General features: G+C 38.8%; 3 protein-coding genes and 1 long non-coding RNA gene across 6 annotated transcripts; 3 read left to right on the top strand and 1 right to left on the bottom strand.

The window, feature by feature from the left end:
* The first annotated feature begins 2,562 nt into the window (after positions 1-2,562).
* On the top strand, positions 2,563-6,140 carry LOC101475948 (uncharacterized). The gene is made up of 8 exons (XM_004553119.2): positions 2,563-2,779; positions 2,882-3,024; positions 3,440-3,606; positions 4,149-4,238; positions 4,560-4,725; positions 4,810-4,965; positions 5,075-5,764; positions 5,856-6,140. The coding sequence occupies exons 1-8, from the start codon at positions 2,725-2,727 to the stop codon at positions 5,901-5,903; spliced, it is 1,515 nt and encodes a 504-aa protein (XP_004553176.1). The 5' UTR covers positions 2,563-2,724; the 3' UTR covers positions 5,904-6,140.
* Positions 6,141-9,013: 2,873 nt separating this feature from the next.
* Positions 9,014-19,440, bottom strand: cib2 (calcium and integrin binding family member 2). 2 transcript variants are annotated; one of them, XM_004553120.3, is made up of 7 exons: positions 19,399-19,440; positions 17,872-18,273; positions 16,575-16,609; positions 14,666-14,777; positions 12,266-12,413; positions 11,993-12,188; positions 9,014-9,921 (listed from the first exon to the last, which is right to left on the bottom strand). In XM_004553120.3, the coding sequence occupies exons 2-7, from the start codon at positions 17,920-17,922 to the stop codon at positions 9,900-9,902; spliced, it is 564 nt and encodes a 187-aa protein (XP_004553177.1). In that variant the 5' UTR covers positions 17,923-18,273; positions 19,399-19,440; the 3' UTR covers positions 9,014-9,899. The 2 variants fall into 2 exon arrangements, with proteins under 2 accessions (XP_004553177.1, XP_076741916.1); XM_076885801.1 differs by lacking the exons at positions 17,872-18,273; positions 19,399-19,440 and having other exon boundaries at positions 16,575-17,398.
* Positions 13,174-15,037, top strand: LOC143419359 (uncharacterized). The gene is made up of 2 exons (XR_013099322.1): positions 13,174-13,673; positions 14,312-15,037. It is a non-coding gene; the product is annotated as an uncharacterized LOC143419359 (long non-coding RNA).
* lrrc61 (leucine rich repeat containing 61) lies at positions 18,841-22,283 on the top strand. Of its 2 annotated transcripts, XM_004553123.4 has the most exons (9): positions 18,851-19,207; positions 20,169-20,264; positions 20,344-20,490; positions 20,602-20,662; positions 20,827-20,912; positions 20,993-21,058; positions 21,154-21,222; positions 21,370-21,495; positions 21,600-22,283. In XM_004553123.4, exons 1-9 carry the CDS (start codon positions 19,180-19,182, stop codon positions 21,704-21,706), a joined length of 786 nt encoding a protein of 261 aa, XP_004553180.1. In that variant the 5' UTR covers positions 18,851-19,179; the 3' UTR covers positions 21,707-22,283. The 2 variants fall into 2 exon arrangements, with proteins under 2 accessions (XP_076741915.1, XP_004553180.1); XM_076885800.1 differs by lacking the exon at positions 21,370-21,495 and having other exon boundaries at positions 18,841-19,207.
* The last annotated feature ends 547 nt before the right edge of the window (positions 22,284-22,830 follow it).

The raw sequence follows: 22,830 nt of genomic DNA, 5'->3' as shown, positions 1-22,830 counted from the left end.
GAGGGCTAATGAGCAGCAATCCTCCAACGAATTGTAAAGAAAAAAAACTGTAATCAAAAGATAGAAGAGAAGATACGAGGCCTACATAGGAAAGAAAAATAAAAATGCGTTCTGTTATCTGCCCTCGGCACAAAATGATCTGCGGTGCCCACACCCACACCCGTGTCACGCGCAGCCGATCTTGTAATTCTTGTTCTTGTTATGCTAATTTCAACTGCTTTGTACTGTTCATGGCAGTGTGTGTTTCACAATTTGTATCTATAACCTCGAACAGATACTGAATATGTCAGGATACAGCTGTAAATTTTAAAAAACTTAATAAATAGCTCAGGTAATTTTATTAAGATAGCACATTTCATTATACATAGATTCAGTGTGCTAAAACGTGAGATAAAAACATAAATCTAAGTAGGTTTTGCAATGTCTTAGGACAATGGCAAACATTTACCAGATCTCCACCTGACAGGTCTGACTGGGTTATAAACAGTGAGCAGGTCAGAGATCTACTGGAAATCCAAACCACTGGGAGCTTTTTGTCACCTCAGAGTAGCTGCCTGTATTGCCTAGCTGACGGTTAAAAAGATGACAAATAATATCAGTATATCTTCCTCCAGTTTTTAGCATTTCCATGCTTACATGACAGTCAAAGCCCTATTAAGGCTAAGAGAGGTGTTTAGAGTTATCTAATGTTAGAAATGCACAGAGATTTTGAGCTGAAGAGCATTAAAAATGAACATTTTTGGAGATACAAACAACCCTCGCCATATTTTGTTGATTTTTTTTTTCACCTCCAAAATAAGCAGTAAGTATAAAGCCACAGATGCCATAAAGTGTGTCAGGGTGTTGGGTTAGTGCTAAAGTGCATGTAACCACAGTGAGCCTACTTTAACTTTCTTCTATCTCACTGTCACTTTTCTCAATCTGTTCTAATAATGGATGAAAATAAATACATAAATAGTGGCATTATTTACAATTTAAGTGATAAGTCAAAAAAAAGGAAAGAAATGTTCCAATAAAATATCACCACCTGAAATGACGTACCTTTCCACTTTTCATAAAACCTACAGCATATATGTGACTAAGTCGAATCCATAGCTCGTTTAACTAGAGTGCGAAAGAGGAGCTATTGAAGTGATTACAGGAAATTTGTCTCCTGGATTCAGAGCTGGCAGAAGTTTCACATGTTCAGGATGTTTTGGTGACTAATGGTTGCAGATGTGAATATGATTTAGTTTTGCCCCAGTGCTGTGGGTAAACAGTGGATGATTTGTCTTATGCTGGGAAATACACCTGATGTTTCCCCACTTGAGATGTCAAAGATAAAACAGCAGCTTAAAAAAACAAAATGCAATACTGTAATACTGTAATAACAGTAACCTGCTAGTTTTCTTACAATTAGAAGTATTTGTGAGGTTAGGATCCTTGTTTTGCTCTGAGGTTTCAAAGGACACTGTAAACAAAGGTGATGTGCTTCCGTTGCAATGACATTTTGCATTTGTTAAATTGACTTGTGACCTTTTATAAGATCCACATCCCCCTCATAGGTGTGTTAGGCTAAAAAAAAATTATCAGCCTAGACATCCTCCTGTCTGGCACCTTTTTTTATATGTGCTGTAGATCAAATAAATTTCTGCCGATCCTTTTACGTACAGCACACAGCGCGATCGGTCGAATGTAATGTTCATTGGATTCTTTACAAACACGGACCGGTGATAACATTTAACCCCAAACCTTACTACTCCCACAGAGGAGCACATAATGACTCACAAAGAACAACAAGAGCCGCCTTAAGAGAGTGTTGAAATTCTAGGCCATGGTACTGTACAGCAGCTCTTACTCATTTGTGGAACATAACAGTTCAGTTATTGGCTCTGCGTTCATTCATCTAAATTAAATTAAATTACACTAAATGACATTGCTGTACACAATACCCAAGTGTTTGATCAGTTGTGTATAAACAGGAAACATGTTTCCAAATTGTAAGTGATGTTAAAATCCAGTTGTGAAATCCCATCTCATCCTGCTCGCTATGACACAGACTCTTTCTCGTTACTGCATCTCCCCCTGTGGGAGTTCCTACTGTTCCCCACAGAGCAAAAACTGCTGGAGGTGATTCATGACGCCTGTCCCCAACCAATGGGGGGAATGAGTTAGCAGGTATTTACTGTATGTGAACCTGAAAAACAAGCTTGGAAATACCTCATCTTACTGGGGCTTTGTTTATTGCCCCGCCCTCTACCCTCCAAATCTGTTCAAACATACACAGTCTTTCCAAACATTTCCATTCCTACACATTTTTGGTCCAGCTTTAGCAACAGTGATCTGAACTTACTTCAAACCCAGATCAGAAAACACAAAAGATCAACTGCTGACGCAACTTATCTCCCATTACTCTGGTAATCAGACACTCCGTGGGTTAAACATCTCCTCTTGCAAACCAATGCACTCGTGTGCACACAAACCACAGTTTCTGTAAAGCTTACTTTCCGTTTCTCTTCAGGAAGCTCTCACATTGTTCAGCAGCCTTCAGCTGTCTTTTTGATGCAAATGAACTGTTTGAACTGCGCCTTGCCCGTTGCCATGTACCTCTACTTTCCAGACCAGTGGAAAAATATGTGTAATTGTAAATGTCATCTGTCTATATCTCCCATGTAGTGTCATACTCCCTCAAGACACTTTCAGTTGGAGATTAGAGACGGTTCAGAAGTTAAGAGAAGTATTTTAATGTTTGCTGAAATGACACCGGGTTCAAACCACACAGTGACAATCTCAAGGAAAGGTATGTACTCTCGCCATTGTTAAATACTTTATAGGAATATTGTATGAACTTTATAATTAAATTATTCATAATTAAATTAATTTTCTGATCTTTTCTTTCCAGGGATTGAAAGGAATTGCTGTTTACTTTACAGACAACAGTATCCCAGAATTGAAAAGGTGTGCCGCGTTTCACAGTCGAGACCAAAGGATCAAAAACAGACAAAATCTCCCTGCATCAGGACCTATTTAAAATTTTGCTTCAAGGTAAGAACTGCTTATAAGTCTTTTTCGAACTAGTCGCTGACTCTTTTAGTGACTAACTTGCTTTTATGTGATGTTTGACTTAGAGATAGATTATAAAACCTCAAAGTATTATTTGAGTAAAACGAGAACATTGTGGATTTTGAATATTTTTTCTCTAAAACATCAGATATCATGTAACAGCAAATAAATGCTGTGTACTAAACTAGAAGCTCGCTTTACACAGACAGGTGTAACCGGACTTTTCCAGCAGCCAATGACTTTCATTTAAAGCTATGAGAACATTGAGCTGCTTTCAGGCTGTGGTTGACGCCTCCTGGAAAATAAGCAAATTAGACTGTTAAAATGCTGCCACACAGCAAACATTGGGGAATAAATGCTGGTTGTCTTCAGCGGATGACGGTGTGTTTTTAATCAGGATCGGACGAGGATGGAGCAAAGGGACACAACAGGGGATCCTAATGCAGACGGGACTGAAGTCAGACTCAGGGAGCTGACATCAAAGTGGTTCATAGAGACTCAGGTGCCACTCATGGTCAGCAACGGACTCCTTCCAGCTTGGTTCCTGGGCTTCATCACAAGACGGTAAGGATTCATAAAAGGAAAAAAATGGAAATAGCAAACTGAGAAATAATCATTTTTTACACCCAGTTTTTTTTTTTCTAAAACCAAATCATATCCTCTAAGCTGCTAAAGCCACATTTAAAAAAAAAATTCTTTACATATAATTTAAAACATATAATATAGTAATGTAAAAAGACACGAGGCTTTTTGTTCATGTATTTATTTTTATTTTTGGTCATATTGTGAAAATGTATCCAAAAAAATAAAAATAAAAATAAACCTTTCCTCTGATGGAAAGTGTCCACTTTGTAATACACCCACTGGCACCTACTGGCCTTTCCTCCAGCACACACCCACATTCAGTGCACACTTACGTGATTGGCAGTGGCAAGTTTATGGAAAGGGACTGTAACGAAATAGAATTTCCACGGTGCAGCACACAATCCACCTCGCTATGCCCATAATCTACCAGGCTGTTGCTGTAAATGTTCTCCAAATGTCTTTGAAACACTTTTTAAAGTTAGGAGTTGGAGAATTTAACACTGTTGTTGGTCTGTCTACAGGGATGCTGAAGAAATTCTTAAAGAAAGGGAGCTCGGCTGTTTCCTGATCCGTCTTAGTGAAAAGGCCATCGGGTACATCCTGTCCTATAGGTGAGTGGTGGTTTAGTCTAAAGAACACTAAAGTAGGAGTTGTGTAGTGTTGTTGTGCTGCTGAAGGTAAACTGCTTTGTTTTACAGAAATTATGACTTATGTATATATAAAGTGTCTTAAAGATAATGTGTGTCAAATCGATCAAATCTATCTATTTTCTAACCCCACTTCTAAGCTTTTGTTTGGTGGCTTATTTTATTGGAGGATATTCATGTTTCAAAAGTCAGAAAGTCGTGTGAATATATGTTATTTTAGTTTGCTCCAACTATAAAATGTGTCAATGCTTAACAAACTTTTTGTTGTTGTTGTTGTTGTTGCAGAGGCAGGGATCGTTGTCGACACTTTGTGATAAACCAGAATGAAATGGGGCAGTTTGTAGTCTATGGAGACACCGAGGTACACGACACAGTGCCCAGTCTGGTAGATTACTACAAAACAAGCCCCATTGAACCATATGGAGAGTACCTGACAAATTCGTGTTTTGAGGTGAGACAAAACTCTTCTTTTGAGTTCTTTTTTTAAATGCCAAAGGTGAAAGATAGAGGTCCAAGTGATGTTTTGTTCTTTCAGGCCCTGGATGAAGACCTATATGATGTTATCCAGATTAGCCCCAAAGAAAAACCTGTTGCCGCTGTCAGCGCTGTGAAGAACAGGCAACGAAAACAGATAAACTCGAGTTTAGATGAGCAGCCTAAACGGCCACCAAAGGGCAACAGGGCGCACGAGGTGAATACAGTCAATAAATTATAGAGCTGCTGTCCAAACTAATGTGCTGAAAATAGTTCCATTGTTTATTTCACCTCACTGACTTTTAGAAACTTGTTTTGTAAAACAGGAAGGTCCGCCGTTGCCCCGAAGGAGCAGGCACCTCGATAGTGCCACCATCAACGAGCATGAGGGGGTTTTGTACGCCCAACTCAGGAAGCAGTCGCCAAGGGTTACACCCAGAGACCAACACATGCATCAGGACAGTTTACCCAGACCTAATTCGAGTTCGACTTCCAAGGATCAAATCAATGGCAGATGTAGTCCTCCGTCACATCCAGAATCCGTTTACTCGGAGCTCAGCATCCTAGACAGCAAAAGCAGGTCTCTGCCACTCCTGGACAGCAGTTCTGACGGGGAGCAGTCTTACAGACTGAACGCACCTCCCGACACCCCTCCGAGACTTTCCCCCAGGCCAGTCAGACAAGGTAACGGCAGCAGCTCCCAGTCAGAGAGGACAGATTTGGGCAGCAGACCAAGCAGCAGCCACAGCCTGGACTACTTGAGTGATAATGCAGTTTATCACCTGGCTGGCAGGCCCGGGAGCCCACACACTACGTCCTTTGACACTAGATTGTCAATACCAGAGGAGCGCACAGATTCTGTGTATGCCGAGGTCCCCGGCGAAGCCCCCGCTGACTTCACATATGAGCCGATTCGCGGCCACAAGGAACCAATCAACCCTAAAGCCAGCAGCAACACTTACGAGCCTCTGGAGGACATGAGACGCAAACAGACCAACTCGTCCTGGGGATTTAAGGTTTGTAATGTTTTCAAAGCACTTTAATTAAAAGAAATAATTCTTTTGTGTGTCATACTTGTATTATAATGAATTTATTTACCTCTTACAGAACGACAAATGGAAGTGGCTCTTCCCTGAGAACAAGAAGAAATGGTAAAGAGGCTACTTTACAGCGTACTGAGGAAAACGTTTACTTGTTTTGATGATTTCACACTACTACTACATAATACACTCTGGAAAACCACTGTTATGTATTAACGATTTAATGAGAACTTATGTATGGTTTTTTTTAACGTATTTATTTAAAAATATAACGATACGTGTGTAGTTTCCTTTCCACGAACAGGTTTTTACATGTGGTAAAAACTGTGTTACGTGTATGTCATATTAAAAGCAATCTACTGTATAAGAGGCTCTAAGATCATTATTATGCCATTACTGTTATTAGAATATTACTAAATAATTACTTTCGGGGTGATCATTAGGGTGGGGAAAATGTACAGCAGTGCCCTACGCAGGTTTCAGGGGCCCCAATGAAAGTATGACTGTAAAGGGGGAAAAACCTGCTGTTCAGTCCACAGCATGTGATTCACCTTGAACTGCAGCTTATGTTGAGGAGAACTGTTTTCATCTACTTCTCATCAGTGCACACAAACCTGGGCGTATATGCTACACTTTCCTGTCAACATGTATCCTGTAGATGCATATATGTATGCAGATATGTCTACGGGCTGTAGGTAACGGAGAAGAGGATAACTGTGAAGAAATGGGGATGTGCGGTTTAGAGCTGCTGTGGAGCGATGACAGCATTTCCACGTGTGGAGCTCGAGATGCAAATAATAAATAAAAATAAATCAGGATACAACAACGTACAACTATTATCACTGCTATGAAAATGCTTCCACCTTTAGCTTGCCTTGGCCATGTAATGCACTCTGATTATGGTTTTCCATCGCTCACTCAAAGAGCATTCCCTGAAAACACTAAATCATGTTGTCACAGAAAATTACCATATGTGGAAATTCATCTCATGGCACCGTGTTTACAGTTGATCTTTAAAAATGTTACATACTGCTTCCGTCAGTTTTGCACATTCACAGGAAACTTTATTTGCATACAGTTTTCAAACGTCTGTTTGTGACACCAACGGGGAAGTGGGTTAAAGGTTTATTAACTTCTATCATTTGCTTTTACTTTTTTAATTATACTTTTACTGGGGCCAGTAAAAGTACAATAAAGGGAATACTTAGTGTATATCTTTCATGGTTATCCTCTGAAGCAGTAAAAAGAAAAAAAAGGGGGAGAAAAGTAGAGCTATTGTGTCGTTTCATGTAGGACAGTGTGACAGATGTTAGGAAATAAGCAGTTCCTGGTTTAAGTCAGGCAGTGCAGACTAGGATATGCTAAAGCTCTTGATAATCAAACATTCAGCTTGGCAGATCATTAACTTTGTGGCATTTCTGTCGCCTTCTGTTTCACAATTGAGATCTACATGATAAAGCGTCACTGGAAAACATGGGGTAATGATTTTAAAAACTTATCAAAGACAAGAGTCATAACTGCCTGACTGTATTTCTGCACATCTGAAAGCACACTGACATAACAAAATGTGTAAGGTTGACAGCGATTAAGCAGTACATTCTTACAATTATATAAATAACTACTTTATGTAGCATTAAGAAACACTTAAGGGTAACTGATGTGTTTGACAGGCATTGCATATTACACCGTTACTAACAGCACAGTGTATTATTGTGTTTAAAGCTCGTGAAATTGTTGAAGCTTGAAGGCTTATTGTTGATCGTATAATAAATGTAAATTGCATTTAAGGTCTACCTATTAGTGTGAGAGCTTTCACCCACATGTCATTAGTGTCTTTATCTCGACAACGTTTTCTCAGTTGCCATAAAGAATATTCGAAACAATCGCAAACACACAGCTTACTCACTTAACGCTGTCACTGATTATTTGTTATGGTTTATGTACACTTTTGAATGTATATTTGGCTCAAGTGAAGTGTTTGAAATTGTTCACAAGTTATTTCATTTTTAAAGAAAAGCGAGAAATCTTCACCGCTATGCTGTCGAAGCAAAGCGAGAGAGTTTAAATCAGATCAAATTGAGCTCTCAAGCAGCGAAACCAGCGTGGGTTTCACACCCTGTTGGGCCGCTCTCACCCTCAGAAACAGTTGCTTAAAGTAATGGCTGTTTTACAGCATCATAATCACACTGCAGCAGAAAGTGGCTCTGCCGAGATCATAACTAACAGATGTTCCCTGTGACACCCGTCATTAATGAAGCTCTGCAATCAGCACTCTACTGCCCTGAATATTTGATGCTGTCCTCATAAATGAATCTTCAGATAAGACACTGAAGAATTAACTAGCTGCTCTGGTGATTGCTTATTAAACTGAACACAACAGCTGAACAGATTTTAACTGTCAGTTAAAATAAGGCCCTCAGTTTCCCTCTCTTCATTTTTCAGAGTACAGTTGAGGAGAATTCATTCCATTTACTGCTGCACTTGTGTTTTATCCAGATGAGGTGTTGCACATAAACATGGAGTTTGCTCAGATGCACCATGCATACCTTTTCTGCCTGTTGTCTGGGCCTGTGGTGGCATAGGAGCTCACAACACTTTACAGTTTGTGTTACCAATACCAAAATGCTTTCCACAAAACACACAACATCAAACGGTATCTCTGCGTGTGACTTTTCTGTATTTGAGCACCTCAGCACTTGGCCAAGGCTGTCTTTCAACTTGTCAAGACCATTTTGCAATCATTGCACTTGCCAAAAAGAAAGAAAAATCAGATTTAAGCCTCAGCCGACCCAATCTCCTTAGTGACTGTGAAGGTCTGCATGTATGGCTATACCTATCAACCAATTCTGCAGTACGACTCATGAGAACTACCGAGCTAAACATCAAATCTAAAACACAATACACCATGTGTAACTGATGCAAATCTGTATCCTCCAGCCAAGAAACCACCACATGTTAATCATCAACCAACATAGCCAAAACCATTTCCTCCAGCTTTCTGCTGAAGTTAGCCGAATGTGCAGGATGTTCAGAGGCTGGTGAACGCGAGGCAGCTCTGTCTTAATAATCACATCCTCCCTAAAAATGTATTATAGCTCACATGAGAGGCTAAGCTGAAGCACATGCTTCCTAATTTTTAATGTGCAAACATCTTCATATTTTGTTATGAGTAAATTACAAGTGCATTAAGTCAGAGCACACTGGAAAACAACATTTATTCAAAGGAAGACAAATACAAGACATTACATGAAGTCCTATAAAATACATATCCAAAACATGGCAGTAACTGACATCTTGTGTAAATGGCAGATGATGAAAGCTACCACAAAGAGTTTGGATGACAAAGCCCTTCATCTAACTGGAGAACAGTACAACATGACTGTCATTATATTCAAGCAAAGTACAAGCACAATAACAACATAAATACTTAATTTATTGCATAGCTATAGAATATCCCCTAATCCTGCTGCTGTGCTTCAAGTTTTATCTGTAGCTCTATAAATACTGGATGTCTCTGGAGGTGCCACTGCAGAAAGACTTCACAGGGAATCATGTGCAATGTAGTTTCAATGATAATGGTTTTGAAAGTGTTCCTGAGACCAAGCAATGATATTCATTGCTGATATGTCTGGTTTTAACACAGTGTGCCGTTCAGTATTGGTTTTTAGTTTTGTCCTTGCATAGAGAGACATCTCTTTGAGAAGACAACATCTTCTCTGAACTTTTGATTAGATTATGTAGTACAATTAATAGCTAATGCATTTCTCCGAGTTGCTCTTTTTCATTATACCCGGTCACATTACTATTTAACTATGATACTTTGTAGCTGTGATAATTTTTTTGTGTTAGTCAGCTTTTCATTTTTCTAGCCCTTCTTCTTGTTTTTAGCATCAAATTCAAACATTTGATATGCTGCCTTTTCATGGTTTCAAAACAATTACAGGGTTTAGAAAATTTGCTATCATCAGAATCCATCTTCTCAAGTTCCGACTGCAGTAAAGGTCAGAGAGGGACGATGGATAGTGACAGACAACCACTGTGCTGTGATCAGGACATGGCTCAGGTAAAGTCTTGAGGTCCAGCCAACTTAGAAGCTGTCCATCCAACCCTCTCAGATTCTTATATGAAAGGTACTGAAAAAATAATAAAGTTGATTATTAGAAAAGTAACAATTACTGTGCATGAAACATTTTTATCCTTTACTCAACCTGAGAAATAAGATTCTTCATTTTTAAAATGTCATTTGCGAGAGTGTCCTGGCCAAGACAGACAAGATAACAGTTTATTCAACAGTGGTGACACAGACATTAATAGACACATAATTAAACACAATGTAAAATACACAAAATAAGTTTAAGCATATACATAAGATTCAATTCAATTCAGGCTTAGTTATTTTAGCAGCAAATCACAACAACAAATAAGATAAAGACCTTAAAGTATTCTGGAGAAAGCCCTGACATTCAAACAATCTCCCTTGGCACTTGGTGACAGTGGAAAGGAAAAACTCCCTTTTAACGGGAAGAAACCTCCAGCAGAATAAGGCTCAGTAAGGGGCAGCAATCTGCTGTGATCAGCTGGGGAGGGGTGATTATTCAAAACTGTTTAGGAGTGAGAAGGATTTCAAATTCAATTCTGTATTTAACAAAGAGCCAGTGAAGAGAAGCCAATATGGAATAAATGTGATCTCTCTGGCTCTTGTTCCTGTTTCTACATTTGCTGCAGAATTTGGATAAACTGAAGGCTTTTTATAGAAGTTTTAGAGCAGCATGATTAAATTACAGCAGTAATGAATACATGAACTGGTTTTTCATCATTTCTCTGTAAAGGGATAGTTCTAATTTTGGAGATACTGCACAAATAAAAGAAAGCAGTCATATCCTTTTCCTGGTACTGTTTTTGACCCAGCGTTTTGAGTTTATTTTGGATTCATGATTCTTTCTTTTGCATGATGAAGATTGTTTTAAGTTCAAGTTTTGTACAGTTTAGTCTTGAGTTTAGTTCCTTTATTGCCTCTAAGGTTTATTTGTATTTTTGGTTTCTTGTCTGTGCCTTTAGTCTTTGTCTCATCCCTCTTGTCTTGTGTTTATTTATCCGTTTCCCCGGTTATGTCTCTGTTTATTCTCTCTGTCATGTTTGTTTTCGCTCTGTTCCCCTCTGCCTCCGTCGCTCTCTCTCTCTCTCTCATCTCTAGCTCCCTGGCTCGCTCTGTCTTTCAGCTCTTTCATGTATGTCTGCTGTGTGAGCTATTTTTTTCCCACGTCAAGTTGTGTACCTTAGCCTGCGCCTTAATGAGTTTCCTGTCTTATTTTGATGGCCCTTGTCTCATGTGCTTGTGTTTAGTTTTGCTTCCTGTTTCTGTGTCTTATTTGTTTCAGCTATGTTTCCTTGCTGTCTCCGCTCTCTAATCACCTGTGTATTCATTGTGTCAGTTCCCTGTTGTCCCTTGCCGGAACGCAAGTTCATTTCCCTCCATGCTCCATGCACAGTTTAGGTTGTTGTTAGTCTGAGTCTCATTTTGCCTTTTGTTTTGCGTTTTTGTTTGATTTTCACCCAGCCTAAATTAACGGCTCACTTTTTGTTAAGCCCAGTCCTGTCTATAAACGTCTGCAGTTCAGTCCTCTGTTCAAAGCGCAGTCTGCGCCAGCAGATCATGACAATCCTGGTCAAGGCAGGGCAGGGATAGCTCAGTAGGTAGAGTGGTGGCCCCATGATCGGAAGGTCGGGGGTTCGATTCCCCTGAACAGCTACTCTGAGGTACCCCTGAGCAAGGTACCGTCCCTACACACTGCTCCCCGGGCGCCCAATGGCTGCCCACTGCTTCACTGAGTGAATGGGTTAAATGCAGAGAGGGATTTTTTCCACGGGGACCAATAAAGTATACACTTTCTTCTTCTTCAAACAATGGCTCCAATATTCATCACAGTGTTACTTGAGGCCAAAGTAATGCCATCCAGAATAAGTACCTGATTAGGCACAATGTTTGTGAGATTTCTAGGGCCAATTATAATCACCTCAATTTTGATTGAAATCCAGGCCTTCTTCTTTTTACAACGTGTCTGCATGACATGGTTTAAGTAATGACATGCCACCCAGTTGTTTTATTTTAACCTAACAAACATGTCTTTGGACTGTGGGAGGAATCCAGAGTCCAATTCTGTTTTTCATTTATCAATGTTGTTGCAATAACATGAATTTATTTACCTTAAAAAATCCGGGGCCCTGGATATCATATTTTCAAAGTCAGCAAAAGAAAGTTTGTGGTCTCCGTCCAAATCTGCCTCCTCAATGGTTTTCTCACACACCAGCTCAACTTCTTCAGGAGTCAGCTCCTCCTTTGTCAGCTTATTCAGAGTCTTTTCCAGGTCCTCTTTGCACAGGTAATTATCCACATTGAAATCTATCAGCAACAGAAGTTAGAATTAGAACATTTTAATTAATGAAGTTCTATAACGTACTGATGCTTTGAAATGTTACCGTATATTTTAAAGGCATATATGGCCTTGAGTTCTCTAGGAGCCATTTCACTCAGGACTGAAAACATGTCCACAAACTCATTGAAGCTAAGATTTCCCATCCCGTCCTCTGAGAATGACTCCACGATCCTGTTGCGGAATGGATTTTCCTGGAGAGAAAACATGATTGTGTTTAACTGCAGAATTTTGTTTACATCTAAACATAAAAATCACTCATCAAAAAAGCCCTACACATTTGCAATGGCAAACATAAGATATTTTAATAAGAAAACGATTTTCTAAAGCTTTAGAGCACCCCAATTTTTCTAGTTATTTATTGCAATTCAGGTCGTTCAAGTCCAATGAATAGCTTGAAATGGTACAAAGGCAAGTGGTGAACAGCAAGAGGTAGAAAAAAAAGGTAAGGTAACTCATAACTGAAAAATAATGTATGTTTCAGAATTATACAAAAAGTCCTTTTTAAGGGAACACAAAATGGGTTAACAAAAATGACGAGAAAAAAGGCAATTAACAGTAAAAGAGGGTTGATGACACTTAAAAATGTAGGTCTTTCTACAGAGAAATTACAAAGAAAGTCAAGGTGTCAGTAAGTAGAGTTTTCTCCACCATCAAAAGGCACTCAGAAACTGGAGCAAAATCTGACAGGAAGAGGTCTGGCAGACCCAAACCCACAACTAAATCAGAGGACAACAGCTTCCGTGATAGGTGGCTCACACGACAACATATAGTAAGCAAGCCTCAGTTTCAACTGTGAAGAGAAGACTTCGAGCTGCAGGTTTGACAGGACGAGTTGCAACATGAAAGCCATTGCTAAGATGTCAGTATAAGACAAAGAGGCTTGCCTGGGCCAATGAAACACAGCCATTATGGAGTGATGAATCAAAATTTGATGTCGATTGCCTAATGTGAAGAGGAACATTATTCCAAAGCTTTGGAGCCACAATAAAGAACACTCGGTCTCCTCTCAGTTTCAGCCGTGATTTGGGGACTGAGAGCAACAGCTCCTCAGCTGACTGGAGCAAACGAGTGGGGACATAGGGCTTCAGCAAATCAGACAAATATGCAGGTGCCAGATCATTAAAGGATTTAAAAATCAAGAAAAGGACTTTAAAGTGAATCCTAAATTCAATTGGAAGCCAGTGCAGGGAGGCCAGAACCGGAGTAATGTGCTCTGAGTAATCAACTGTAAAGGAAGTGCGATGGTCTGGGGCTGTTTTGCTGGATCCAGGGTCAGTGACTTGTACAGAGTGAGACGCACCCTGAACCAATACGACTACCACAGCATTCTGCAGCGCCATGGAATACCTTCTGGTATGCGCCTAGTTGGTCAAGGTTTCAACCTACAGCAAGATAATGACCGAAAACACAAGTCTGGGCTATGCCAGAACTACATAAGGAAAAAGAACAAGGTAAGCTTAAAAACATGGAGTGGCCAGCACAGTCTAAAGACTTAAATCCCATTGAGCTGGCTTGTGATGAACCGGACAGAACAGTGAAAGCAAAGCAACCCACAAGTGCCACACATTTATGGGAACATCTGCAACAGATATGGGGAAGAACTTTCTGAAGAATATTTGACTTCTATTGTAGAAAGAATGGCACGAGTGTGTTCAGCTGTTATATCTGCCAAAGGTGGCAAAAGTTTAGAATACATTCTGGTCTATAAACTGATTGATTGATGATTTCCTTTTTAACTTCAATTGCTTATTTTTAAAATGCTTTCATTTCAGAGTGCAATGAAACATTACACTGCATAAATTTCAATAAAAAACTGGAAAAATTGTGGTGTTCTAAAACTTTTGACTGGTAGTGCATATTCACGATATTCAAGACAATGCTATTAAATCAGAGTTTGTAGTTCAGTGAGTCCAAATAAGAAAGTGTTATTGCCCAGGGTAAAGTTTGAGGTCAATAAATAATCAGCTAAATAGAAATATATAAAATAGGATGACAAATTTATAGTCATGAAGTTGTAGAGGACCAATTGTGTCTTTAGTCTTCTCCATCTTTTTTCTGCTATCCTTATAACCCAGCCTTATTGTGACAGTTTTACAGACAAGGCCCAATCATGCTGAGAGGAAGGGTGCATCGTGAGTGTCTGTGGTAATACTCTGCGGGGAATAGGGGCTTCATATTAAAGGGTATGGCATTCATGCTTGTTTCAGAGAAAAGCTGAGGTAAATGTGGCTGAGATGTCACAGTGTGCAAAATGGCATTTGAAATTTATTTTTGATTTACTTTTAGAATCAGTCAGAGCAATTCACGGCACATAAACTTTCAAAAGCTCACACAATGTAGTGGAGTACAGCCAGACGGGCAGTGTTAACAATCAGTTCTACACACACAAGCATACTGCTCACATTGACAAAACAGAGCTTTAAAACAGCGGTGGGGGGTTTACCTTTAATTCTGGCATGTTGACTATTAAGGCTAATGGGATTTTACAATCAGGTTCATTGGTGTAGTCCATTGGTACAAGATGTGGAGCCAGCTCATGGTATCTGCCATGCAGCCTAGGAAAAGAAAATAGACCTTTGACTTTTAAGTCAATACTTTCAGGGCATATCTGAGTATTCATCAACAGGGACGCTAGTCTTTGAGAACAAACTTACTACAATTAAACTAGATAAACCTGTCAAAGTGACTGAGTTTCACTGGTAGACTGCTAGGAACAAGTGAGGTTTACTGAAACAAGTAAACCTGTTTAAATTTAACTGTTTTTTCATATATGTCACATACTTCCTCTAATAAAAATGAACAATATATCTTCTTTTCCAAATTGCATTTTGTTTTCTGAATACTTTTGTGCAATGTCAATAAAGTTAAATCCAAAGAAAGACGTGTTTTTTAGCACCCTATTGTGACCTCTTTTTAGTATCCAGCACTACTAGCTTTGGTCAAATTGATGTCAATGAGGAGAACCAAGTACACAAAGAATTCTCAAATGCCTTATTTTGTTTATTTTGTTGTAAAAATAAATGCAAATTAGTAAAGAATTTCTTGCTAAAAAAAGAAAAGAAAAAATCTAATCTAACATCTAGAACAAACCACAGCCAAAAGAGAGTGAAATGCAAAGGTACAGTAAGTGCTCACTTCTGTTAACGAAAAAAGCGAGTCATTTGTGCCTGTCATCAAGTGGATAAGCAACAACAGGAGAGAAATTAAGCCGTCCAGTGAGTCGTGACAACTAGTGTTATCATATTTATTTGATTTAGTTTTTTTAATGTATAAGCAGAAATGTGACACCCTTTTTGAATGGCTCTGAAAACGATACGGCAGTCAAAAGGTCAACGTGAATTTCAAAAGGTTTACCTAACATACTACAGCTACAGCTAACGGACAGAACCTTCTAGATTGTCACTAACAAACACCTGCATGTAACAGCACTGTTTACAAATCAGAAATCCACATACTTTTCCATTCATTGACTAAATGGTATATTTGCCTGTATTTCATACTTTAAAGAGACCAACATTCGACCTTTGTTGGATAGTGAATGAAGGAGGGAATGGAGCCATTACACTATAAATAGCAGCACTGTGCTACACTATGCAGATTTATATGCATTTTGTATATGAAATAAATCATAATCCACATTATGTTTACTGAGTGAAACATCTGTATATCCATTGTATGTCTGTTCTAGCTGCTCAGATGTCAAGCTGCATGTATTTCAGCAAATCTCTGAATCTTGTTCTAGGTCTGTTACCATGATTCAAACCAAAATATTACAACGAAATGAAGTGAAAACTTACAATATAGTGAAAGCTTTTAATGTTAACAAATATACATATATAATTGGGGTCATACGTCACTGCACATAAGTTACCATTAACACTCAGTTGGAAACAATTTTATGACATAAAACAACACAACGGCACACACAAATATATGCATGCCATTTGGTAAGTTACTGGTGTCTCTAGGCCAAAACTCAGCTTTTGATTTACTGTAAATCAGCAAATCAGAAGCAAACAGCCCAACCAACTCCAGGAATACCAAGGTAATGTTGGTCATGTATGCTAGCTGTAGTGTAGTGATCTATTTTATACAAAGCGATGTAATGAAAGAATGGATGAAAAAACTTAACATACAGTATTAATTGCCAAATCCTGACCCAGTTAAAGCACACATAGTCCAAAGAGCAAAGAAATACCCCAGGAAAATAAAAGAAAGGCTTATAACAACATATTTGCATCTTCTTATGGTCAGTGTAAGTGGTGAATTTATGTGGTTTAAATGAAAGACAGTGCAACATATATCTGCGAGTGATTTTTCAGAATAAAAAGGAAAAAAAATCAAAGTCTTACCGCAGAATTTCTTTCCGAGTAAAAAACGTGCAATCCTGCAATGAGAGAAAAACAGCATGTGAAAAACAAATACTTTGAATTGAAGGTTTTATAGCACTGAACATGATGACAAATCCTTTAAGGTGCAATCGAAATTTGCATAAAATGCTCACAATGACACATCTGTGAAGAATCATTACTGTAAAACACTGAGCGGGGTGTCTGGTTTCTCCTAAACGATGATGCGTTTAAGTACATGAGAACATAATCTGCTGTTGTCTGACATGCATGTGCTGGCACACGCATTATCCAACGGCTCTACCGGGGGCACCTCAGTTTACATTTGTCTTTTGTATGAATTCTGTCTGAGCTACTCCCCTGGGTGTTAGAGTGCAGTCAGATGAGCTCAAGGGACTGCACCTTTTGCTTTCACCGATACACCTACTAAAGTCAACCTTACCTGCTATGCTCCATAACACGAGATAACAATGTGCTGACACTTAGAAATGCCATTACAGTCATGCTTAAGTTATAGCTGTTGGGTTCTAGATTCCCCGTTGAATGAAGCACGCTGATGCAGTATCCAATGATCTATTTGAGCCGAAGAAAGATATAAATTCAAGTGATACTCTAGAGATAACAACTGTTAGACAAACAGAAACGGTACTCTAGGAGTAGTTGAAGTAACCAGAGAAGCTCTTGAGAAACTGTGTCCTGAGAGTAGAGTTTCACGGCACATCATCGCTGGCTTTGGCATCAATTATTAAGCCCACAGCGAATCACATAAACCTGTGCATATGAGGATGTCTTTCTCTCTGGGAAAACCTGGATTTTTGTTACAGGGAACAAAAGGTCAGATCTTCTTAGATGATCAGTTTACATGATATCCTCCAGTTTGGAATGAAATCAAGACCTTTTGCTATCTGCTTATCAATATTTAAATAAAAATGTGGCCATAGCTGACGACACTATAGTAGGAAATTGTTTTTTGTCTGTCATAAATGAAATTGATGGGGGGACTAGGACCAACGAAACACCCTAGAGATGGTAATAATCAATATTTATAAAGTGACTTTCCCTCTTTTCAATATCTGAGAAAATAAAAAGATAAATAAAATGATGATTTGTGTTAGTCTAACAACAGGAGTGCAATAATAACACACAAAAAAAAACATGTTTAATTTTTACTTCACTTAGCCTTCAAAGTTTTCCAGTGATGTGTTTATTGGCTGCACATAATTAAGACATTAAAACATTATTCACTTGAATGAATTGCTTGACATCCAGATTCCAAACACAGGTATGGACACAAGCTTACCTGATAAGCATCAAGCTGCTCGTCGGTAAATATCGTTTGTTTATTACCCATCTTGATCAAGTAATTTGTTGCTTGTACACATTCACAGCACTGAATGTCCAAAGCCCTTTCTCAATGAAAGGCATTTAGAAGGTCCGCAGAGACAAAGTCTCCGCACAAGATGAATTTATATCGTTGCAAACTCCTATCAAAGGGTATTGGTGTCCTTCCAGACGATGTCCTCCACGACTGCAAAAGTAGATGAAGTGCGTCAAGAATATATCTTAGTAATAAAGATTTTCGTTTAAGTCGGAGCCAGTGGATGTTGTCTGCTGACCCCGAGGAGTGCAAAGTGATCTGTTTCCCCTCCTTAAGTACCCAGATGGTGTCCACCGGAGTCCAGACAAACCAATGGGACCGGAGCTAAGAAATGAATAAATAAAAAGGCCTACTTGTGAACTAGAAACTGCTAGCAACAGGAATGATGTAACCTCACCTTGGGGCCACTTAATTACACACTAATTAAACATCTTTTTTCTTCTTCTATCTTACACAATATTGCGAACAGACTATTACTGATATCACTGATAAGATGCAATCTGTGCTTTAAACCAGTCCGCTATTGCTAAATTGTAAAATTTGGGCACTTTTTTTGCTCGTTTAAAAAAAAAAAAAACATATACATTGTTAACCTGCAGTATGCACAGTAAATACAATGATAAAAGTTATCTTACAGGTGACTATGCCAATGATATTTAATATTACAATATGTCCACCTCAGATTTAATACAGTACAAGCCCAATATTATATTTATATGTATAGTAATTACGAGAAGAAAAACTTGTTTTTTTTTTGGCTCCGCTGCTAATTACCATTTGGTACAATGCATAACTATTCTGCTATATACGATATAGTAGTAGCATACCACAAATGCAGAAACCCCAGCATAGTTATTATCGACGGCACAGTAGCAAGACGACAACTTTTAATTGACCCGAGAACCTGTTGCACAGAAGCGGCATCTAATATATGTGCATTTCTTATTTATATATTTAATTAAGCAGGTGTGCAGCTTCTTTCAGCAGCCTGCACCGCAGATGATCGCCTCCCCCATCCCTCTGCCGGCTGCGGAGACTGAGGTCCGTCTCATCCACCTGCGTGCTATTTACAGCACGGCAGTACAGTGAGCGTATCCTGACTGCACACCAGGACAGATGATAATTTCACATTCACCCCACAGAGCCACTACCTCTCCTAACCACCACACTGGTTAAAAGTGTCGCTCTTTACCGGGTTAGGCAGCTTTGAAGGTAGCAAAGTTGCCCAGGATGGACTCCAAGCGAGAGAAGGACCAAGGTAAGTTGTGATGGGTAGCTTGTTGCTACGTTGCTTTGCTAGCCACTAGCTGCTTATGCTAGGTAGCTGTGCTTCCAGCTACAACATAACCCCTTTTTGTTTGTTACACAACATTTTGCTTATATCATCTCATGACAAAATAAATAAATAAAACAGACGGGGAACGTTTTTAATTATATTCAAGAACCCACCCACTTTCATCCGGCTGAATCATCCTCATGATTTAATTCACGCAGCCGCTGTCTCACGAATATAGCTAACATGGGCTAACAAAGTCCCTTTAATGCCTCTGCTAACAAGTTGTAACGTTATTGCTGGCAGACTGTGCGGTAATCTAAACATCGTGACCTTTCTTTCTGCAGGTGCAGTGCAAAACATTAGTCCCTGCTTACACCCAATCCATTCTCTGTCATATTTAAGGATATAAATCCATGTCTGTCAGTGCTCATTTAGTTTTTAAATAAGTAAATAAAAATTGTGCTGCATATCTGAAAATATAATAAGAGGATCACCAAGAAAATAACAGAGCCCTACATCAGCATCATTATCATCATCATCTCTGGTCAACCATGATTTCCTTTTACCTCTCTTAATAAGAGCTGGCTGACACTGCCTCAGGGAATCAAGCCAAATATAACTCCCTGGGTTTCTTTTATTTATGCATACAACTGGCGAGATAATACCACCCAGCAGCACATCTGTTTGTGACCCTATCCTCAAGAGGACATCCCAGCGTGCAGCCAGATATGAAATTCAGAAACTGCTTGTCTGAATTTTTTTTTGTCCCCTATTAGAGATGATTGCCTGGATTATTTGCTTATACTGTAAGCAGAACAGACACTGTGCTTCTAGCGTTTTCTTTTGCTGTGCTGACTCACGAACAATGACAGAGTGGGTGCATGCAAATAGAAAAATAAATATGCTTTGCTCTGCTGAAGTCTTGTGACTCGTATTCTTTCAGATGCAGACCATGAAAAGATAACTGCCGTGCTTCTCAAGTCACGTACCGGGGAATTTGATCTGGAGTCGATATTGTTTCTCAAATTAAGAAATCTCGGTAAGATGGAAATAATATATTAGCATTTCATTCTGCAAAATTTGCATTTCATTTATGATTTAAATTGTATGTCTTGTAGGTATACATGATCTTGGATGCACTGGGGAATGTATAAACCTGGAGAGACTGGACCTCTCTGGAAATAATATCACAAATTTGGCTCCTTTAGCATCTTTACGGCTTCTTTCAGTCCTCAATTTGTCTAACAACAGGGTCTCCAATTTAGGTACAATTTTAGAAGAAAAATATTATTTATTTCTTGCATTATTAAGATGATTACTGTCATGAAAAGGCTTTAAAATTTCTCATAAATTGGTCACTGCTTTTGTATTTCCAGAGCCCCTGCGCACTTGTGACGTTTTACAGAACTTAAATGTGGCTGGTAATATTATATCCAGGTAAGACTAAATAACCACTGAATGTCTTTTTTTTCCTGCAGGTGATTAAAAATGTGAATATGTCACAAGCGGCTGTGTTACTGACATAAAAGCAGAAAAGCTTTATGCATAAGTTACTATGTTGTTAGGCATTTTAAGAGCATGTCTGTTTTGCTTTTCAACAGTATTGAGAACCTACACTGCCTTGTTTCTTTGAGAAAGCTAGAAAATATACGTCTGAAAGACAACACATATAATTACACTAATCCAGGTAATTTTGGTGACTTTGAACATATTCCAGTGGATGGAAATTCTCGATTAATGAACTCATGTTAAGTTTCTTTATGGTAGTGTGCAGAAACTCTTCATATAGAGCGGTAGTTCTCGAGATGTTCCCCAATATCAAAGTCCTGGATGGTAAGTTTTTTTTCCCCATTCTTTGGACATTTAACTGCTCAACATTAACTTGTAAGAGTTTTGTGTTTTAATGAATTAATCTGCTTAAATTGCAGGTGAAAGAGTTGTTGGGCGTGGAAGCGATCTGTATCAGTTATGCAAGGACATTGATGATACCATAAAAGGTATATTTTAATGAACTTGTTGTCACACTTTGTTTACTGGATTAATTTGGTGATTGTGGCACCGCTGACAGTTGTGATGCATTTGTGTTTGCCTCTGCTTGTATAATATACCGAGACTGATATTTACTTTTTTTGAATGATGATCAGCTGGTCTGTACAAGAATGGACAGCTTGTTGAACATTCTGATTGCAAGCCATGGGTGGAAGATAGTTACTGGGAGATAAAGAGATCTAATAATGCCATTATTGAAGAAGCCTATAAGCAATTTAATGGTAAGAGAATATCTGCAGACCTGTTCCTAGATATCTAGCTGGTTGCTAACAGTGTTAGATGCATAGTGCATTCCTTGACTTTTTATGTATTTTTCTTTGTACAGATGTTCTTCATGAATGCAGACTCCTCAACAACAGAGCCACTCATGTGATTTCACAAACTGAAAGATCCATGAGCCTGAAGAAGCAACCAAAACAATATGCCATCTGAGCCGGCCTATTTCGAACACATTTGTAGGCAACATTTATCAACTTCTCTGCTTGTGTGATATACCATGGCTAATGTACTGTAGATTTTTGCAGATTAACCACTCTGTATCGAAATGCTTGACATTTACCATTGCCTGACACACGTGCGCTGTCTTGCAGTGTGTGGCATTTGCTGACCTTGTACTCATCCTATGCATTGGGTATTGGACAAAACATGTAGGTGGTGTGAAAACCTTTACCCGTACCGACAGCCCTCAGTTTGGTTCAAAGATGTCTTTTACTTGCACAGTGTGCATTTTGTACCATATTGTAGCCTCCATTTATGCTGAGAGCTGTTTTATGCTGCTTACGATTTTCTATTGGTTCTCAGTAATTTATAGCTTTTTTCCATTTTGCATTGCTGGAGAATTCGGGAAGTTATTGTGTCCCATGCTGTGTGCTTTCTTTGCAAGTTCAATTTCTGCAAAAAGAAAAAGGTGATTTAATGATTGCTTCAGCTGTTTCTACTTGTTTTATACCATAAAGTTTATTATATGTGCAATCAAAATGTGTAAAATACAGTGCGTATGAAGCTTTAATGGTGTACCCCCGCTTTTATTTTTACTAATATATCTGTATATATTATACAAAACATGTGTGTGATATGTATACAACTCATACATATATTCATACAGACCCATGTTTGCTCACTCTGAACCAATGAACATGATTTTAAAACATAAAGCAGAAGGTTATAGCCTGCAGAAGTTGTTCCTCGGCGTGTTAGAAGCGGTCCACTGGCGCCACCTGCAGGCGGTAATAGTGTTGCAACGCTAAGCACCTGCAGACATTCACTAGTATTATGCTATTTACAATATAGCCCATATGAGAAGCTTGCATTTAGTTTTAGTTTAATTTAGTCTTTTTTCATTATCTTTATCCTGAAGTTAGAAAAGTAAGAGCCAAGAGAGATCCTGTCTTTGAGTTTTACATTCCATTTGACATAAAGACGTAATCAGCATACACAGGAGAAATACTTTCAATACTTTTAGTAGTTCAGTTGATGCAATCATAAGACAGTTAAAAATAACAGTAAGTTCAGATTCAGCTTTATCATTGGCCGCTTTACAGCACAGTTATTGGGAC

Source organism: Maylandia zebra, linkage group LG7 (genome assembly GCF_041146795.1).
Source record: "Maylandia zebra isolate NMK-2024a linkage group LG7, Mzebra_GT3a, whole genome shotgun sequence".
NCBI classification, from domain to species: domain Eukaryota; kingdom Metazoa; phylum Chordata; class Actinopteri; order Cichliformes; family Cichlidae; genus Maylandia; species Maylandia zebra.
Note: the sequence above shows the minus strand (reverse complement) of the source record. Positions and strands in the feature narration are given on the sequence as shown.

Excerpts from the sequence above, each read along its gene's own strand:
- lrrc61 (XM_004553123.4), top strand. The coding sequence starts at position 19,180 with ATGGACTCCAAGCGAGAGAAGGACCAAG. Across the intron at positions 19,208-20,168 it reads CAAGCGAGAGAAGGACCAAG|ATGCAGACCATGAAAAGATA; the intron begins GTAAGTTGTGAT and ends GTATTCTTTCAG. Across the intron at positions 21,496-21,599 it reads AGCCTATAAGCAATTTAATG|ATGTTCTTCATGAATGCAGA; the intron begins GTAAGAGAATAT and ends TTCTTTGTACAG.
- LOC101475948 (XM_004553119.2), top strand. The coding sequence starts at position 2,725 with ATGTTTGCTGAAATGACACCGGGTTCAAACCACACAGTGACAATCTCA. Across the intron at positions 4,239-4,559 it reads GGGTACATCCTGTCCTATAG|AGGCAGGGATCGTTGTCGAC; the intron begins GTGAGTGGTGGT and ends TTGTTGTTGCAG. Across the intron at positions 5,765-5,855 it reads ACTCGTCCTGGGGATTTAAG|AACGACAAATGGAAGTGGCT; the intron begins GTTTGTAATGTT and ends TACCTCTTACAG.
- cib2 (XM_076885801.1), bottom strand. The coding sequence starts at position 16,750 with ATGATTCTTCACAGATGTGTCATTGTGAGCATTTTATGCAAATTTCGA. Across the intron at positions 12,414-14,665 it reads TCAACATGCCAGAATTAAAG|GAAAATCCATTCCGCAACAG; the intron begins GTAAACCCCCCA and ends TTTTCTCTCCAG. Across the intron at positions 9,922-11,992 it reads AGGGCCCCGGATTTTTTAAG|TACCTTTCATATAAGAATCT; the intron begins GTAAATAAATTC and ends TTATTTTTTCAG.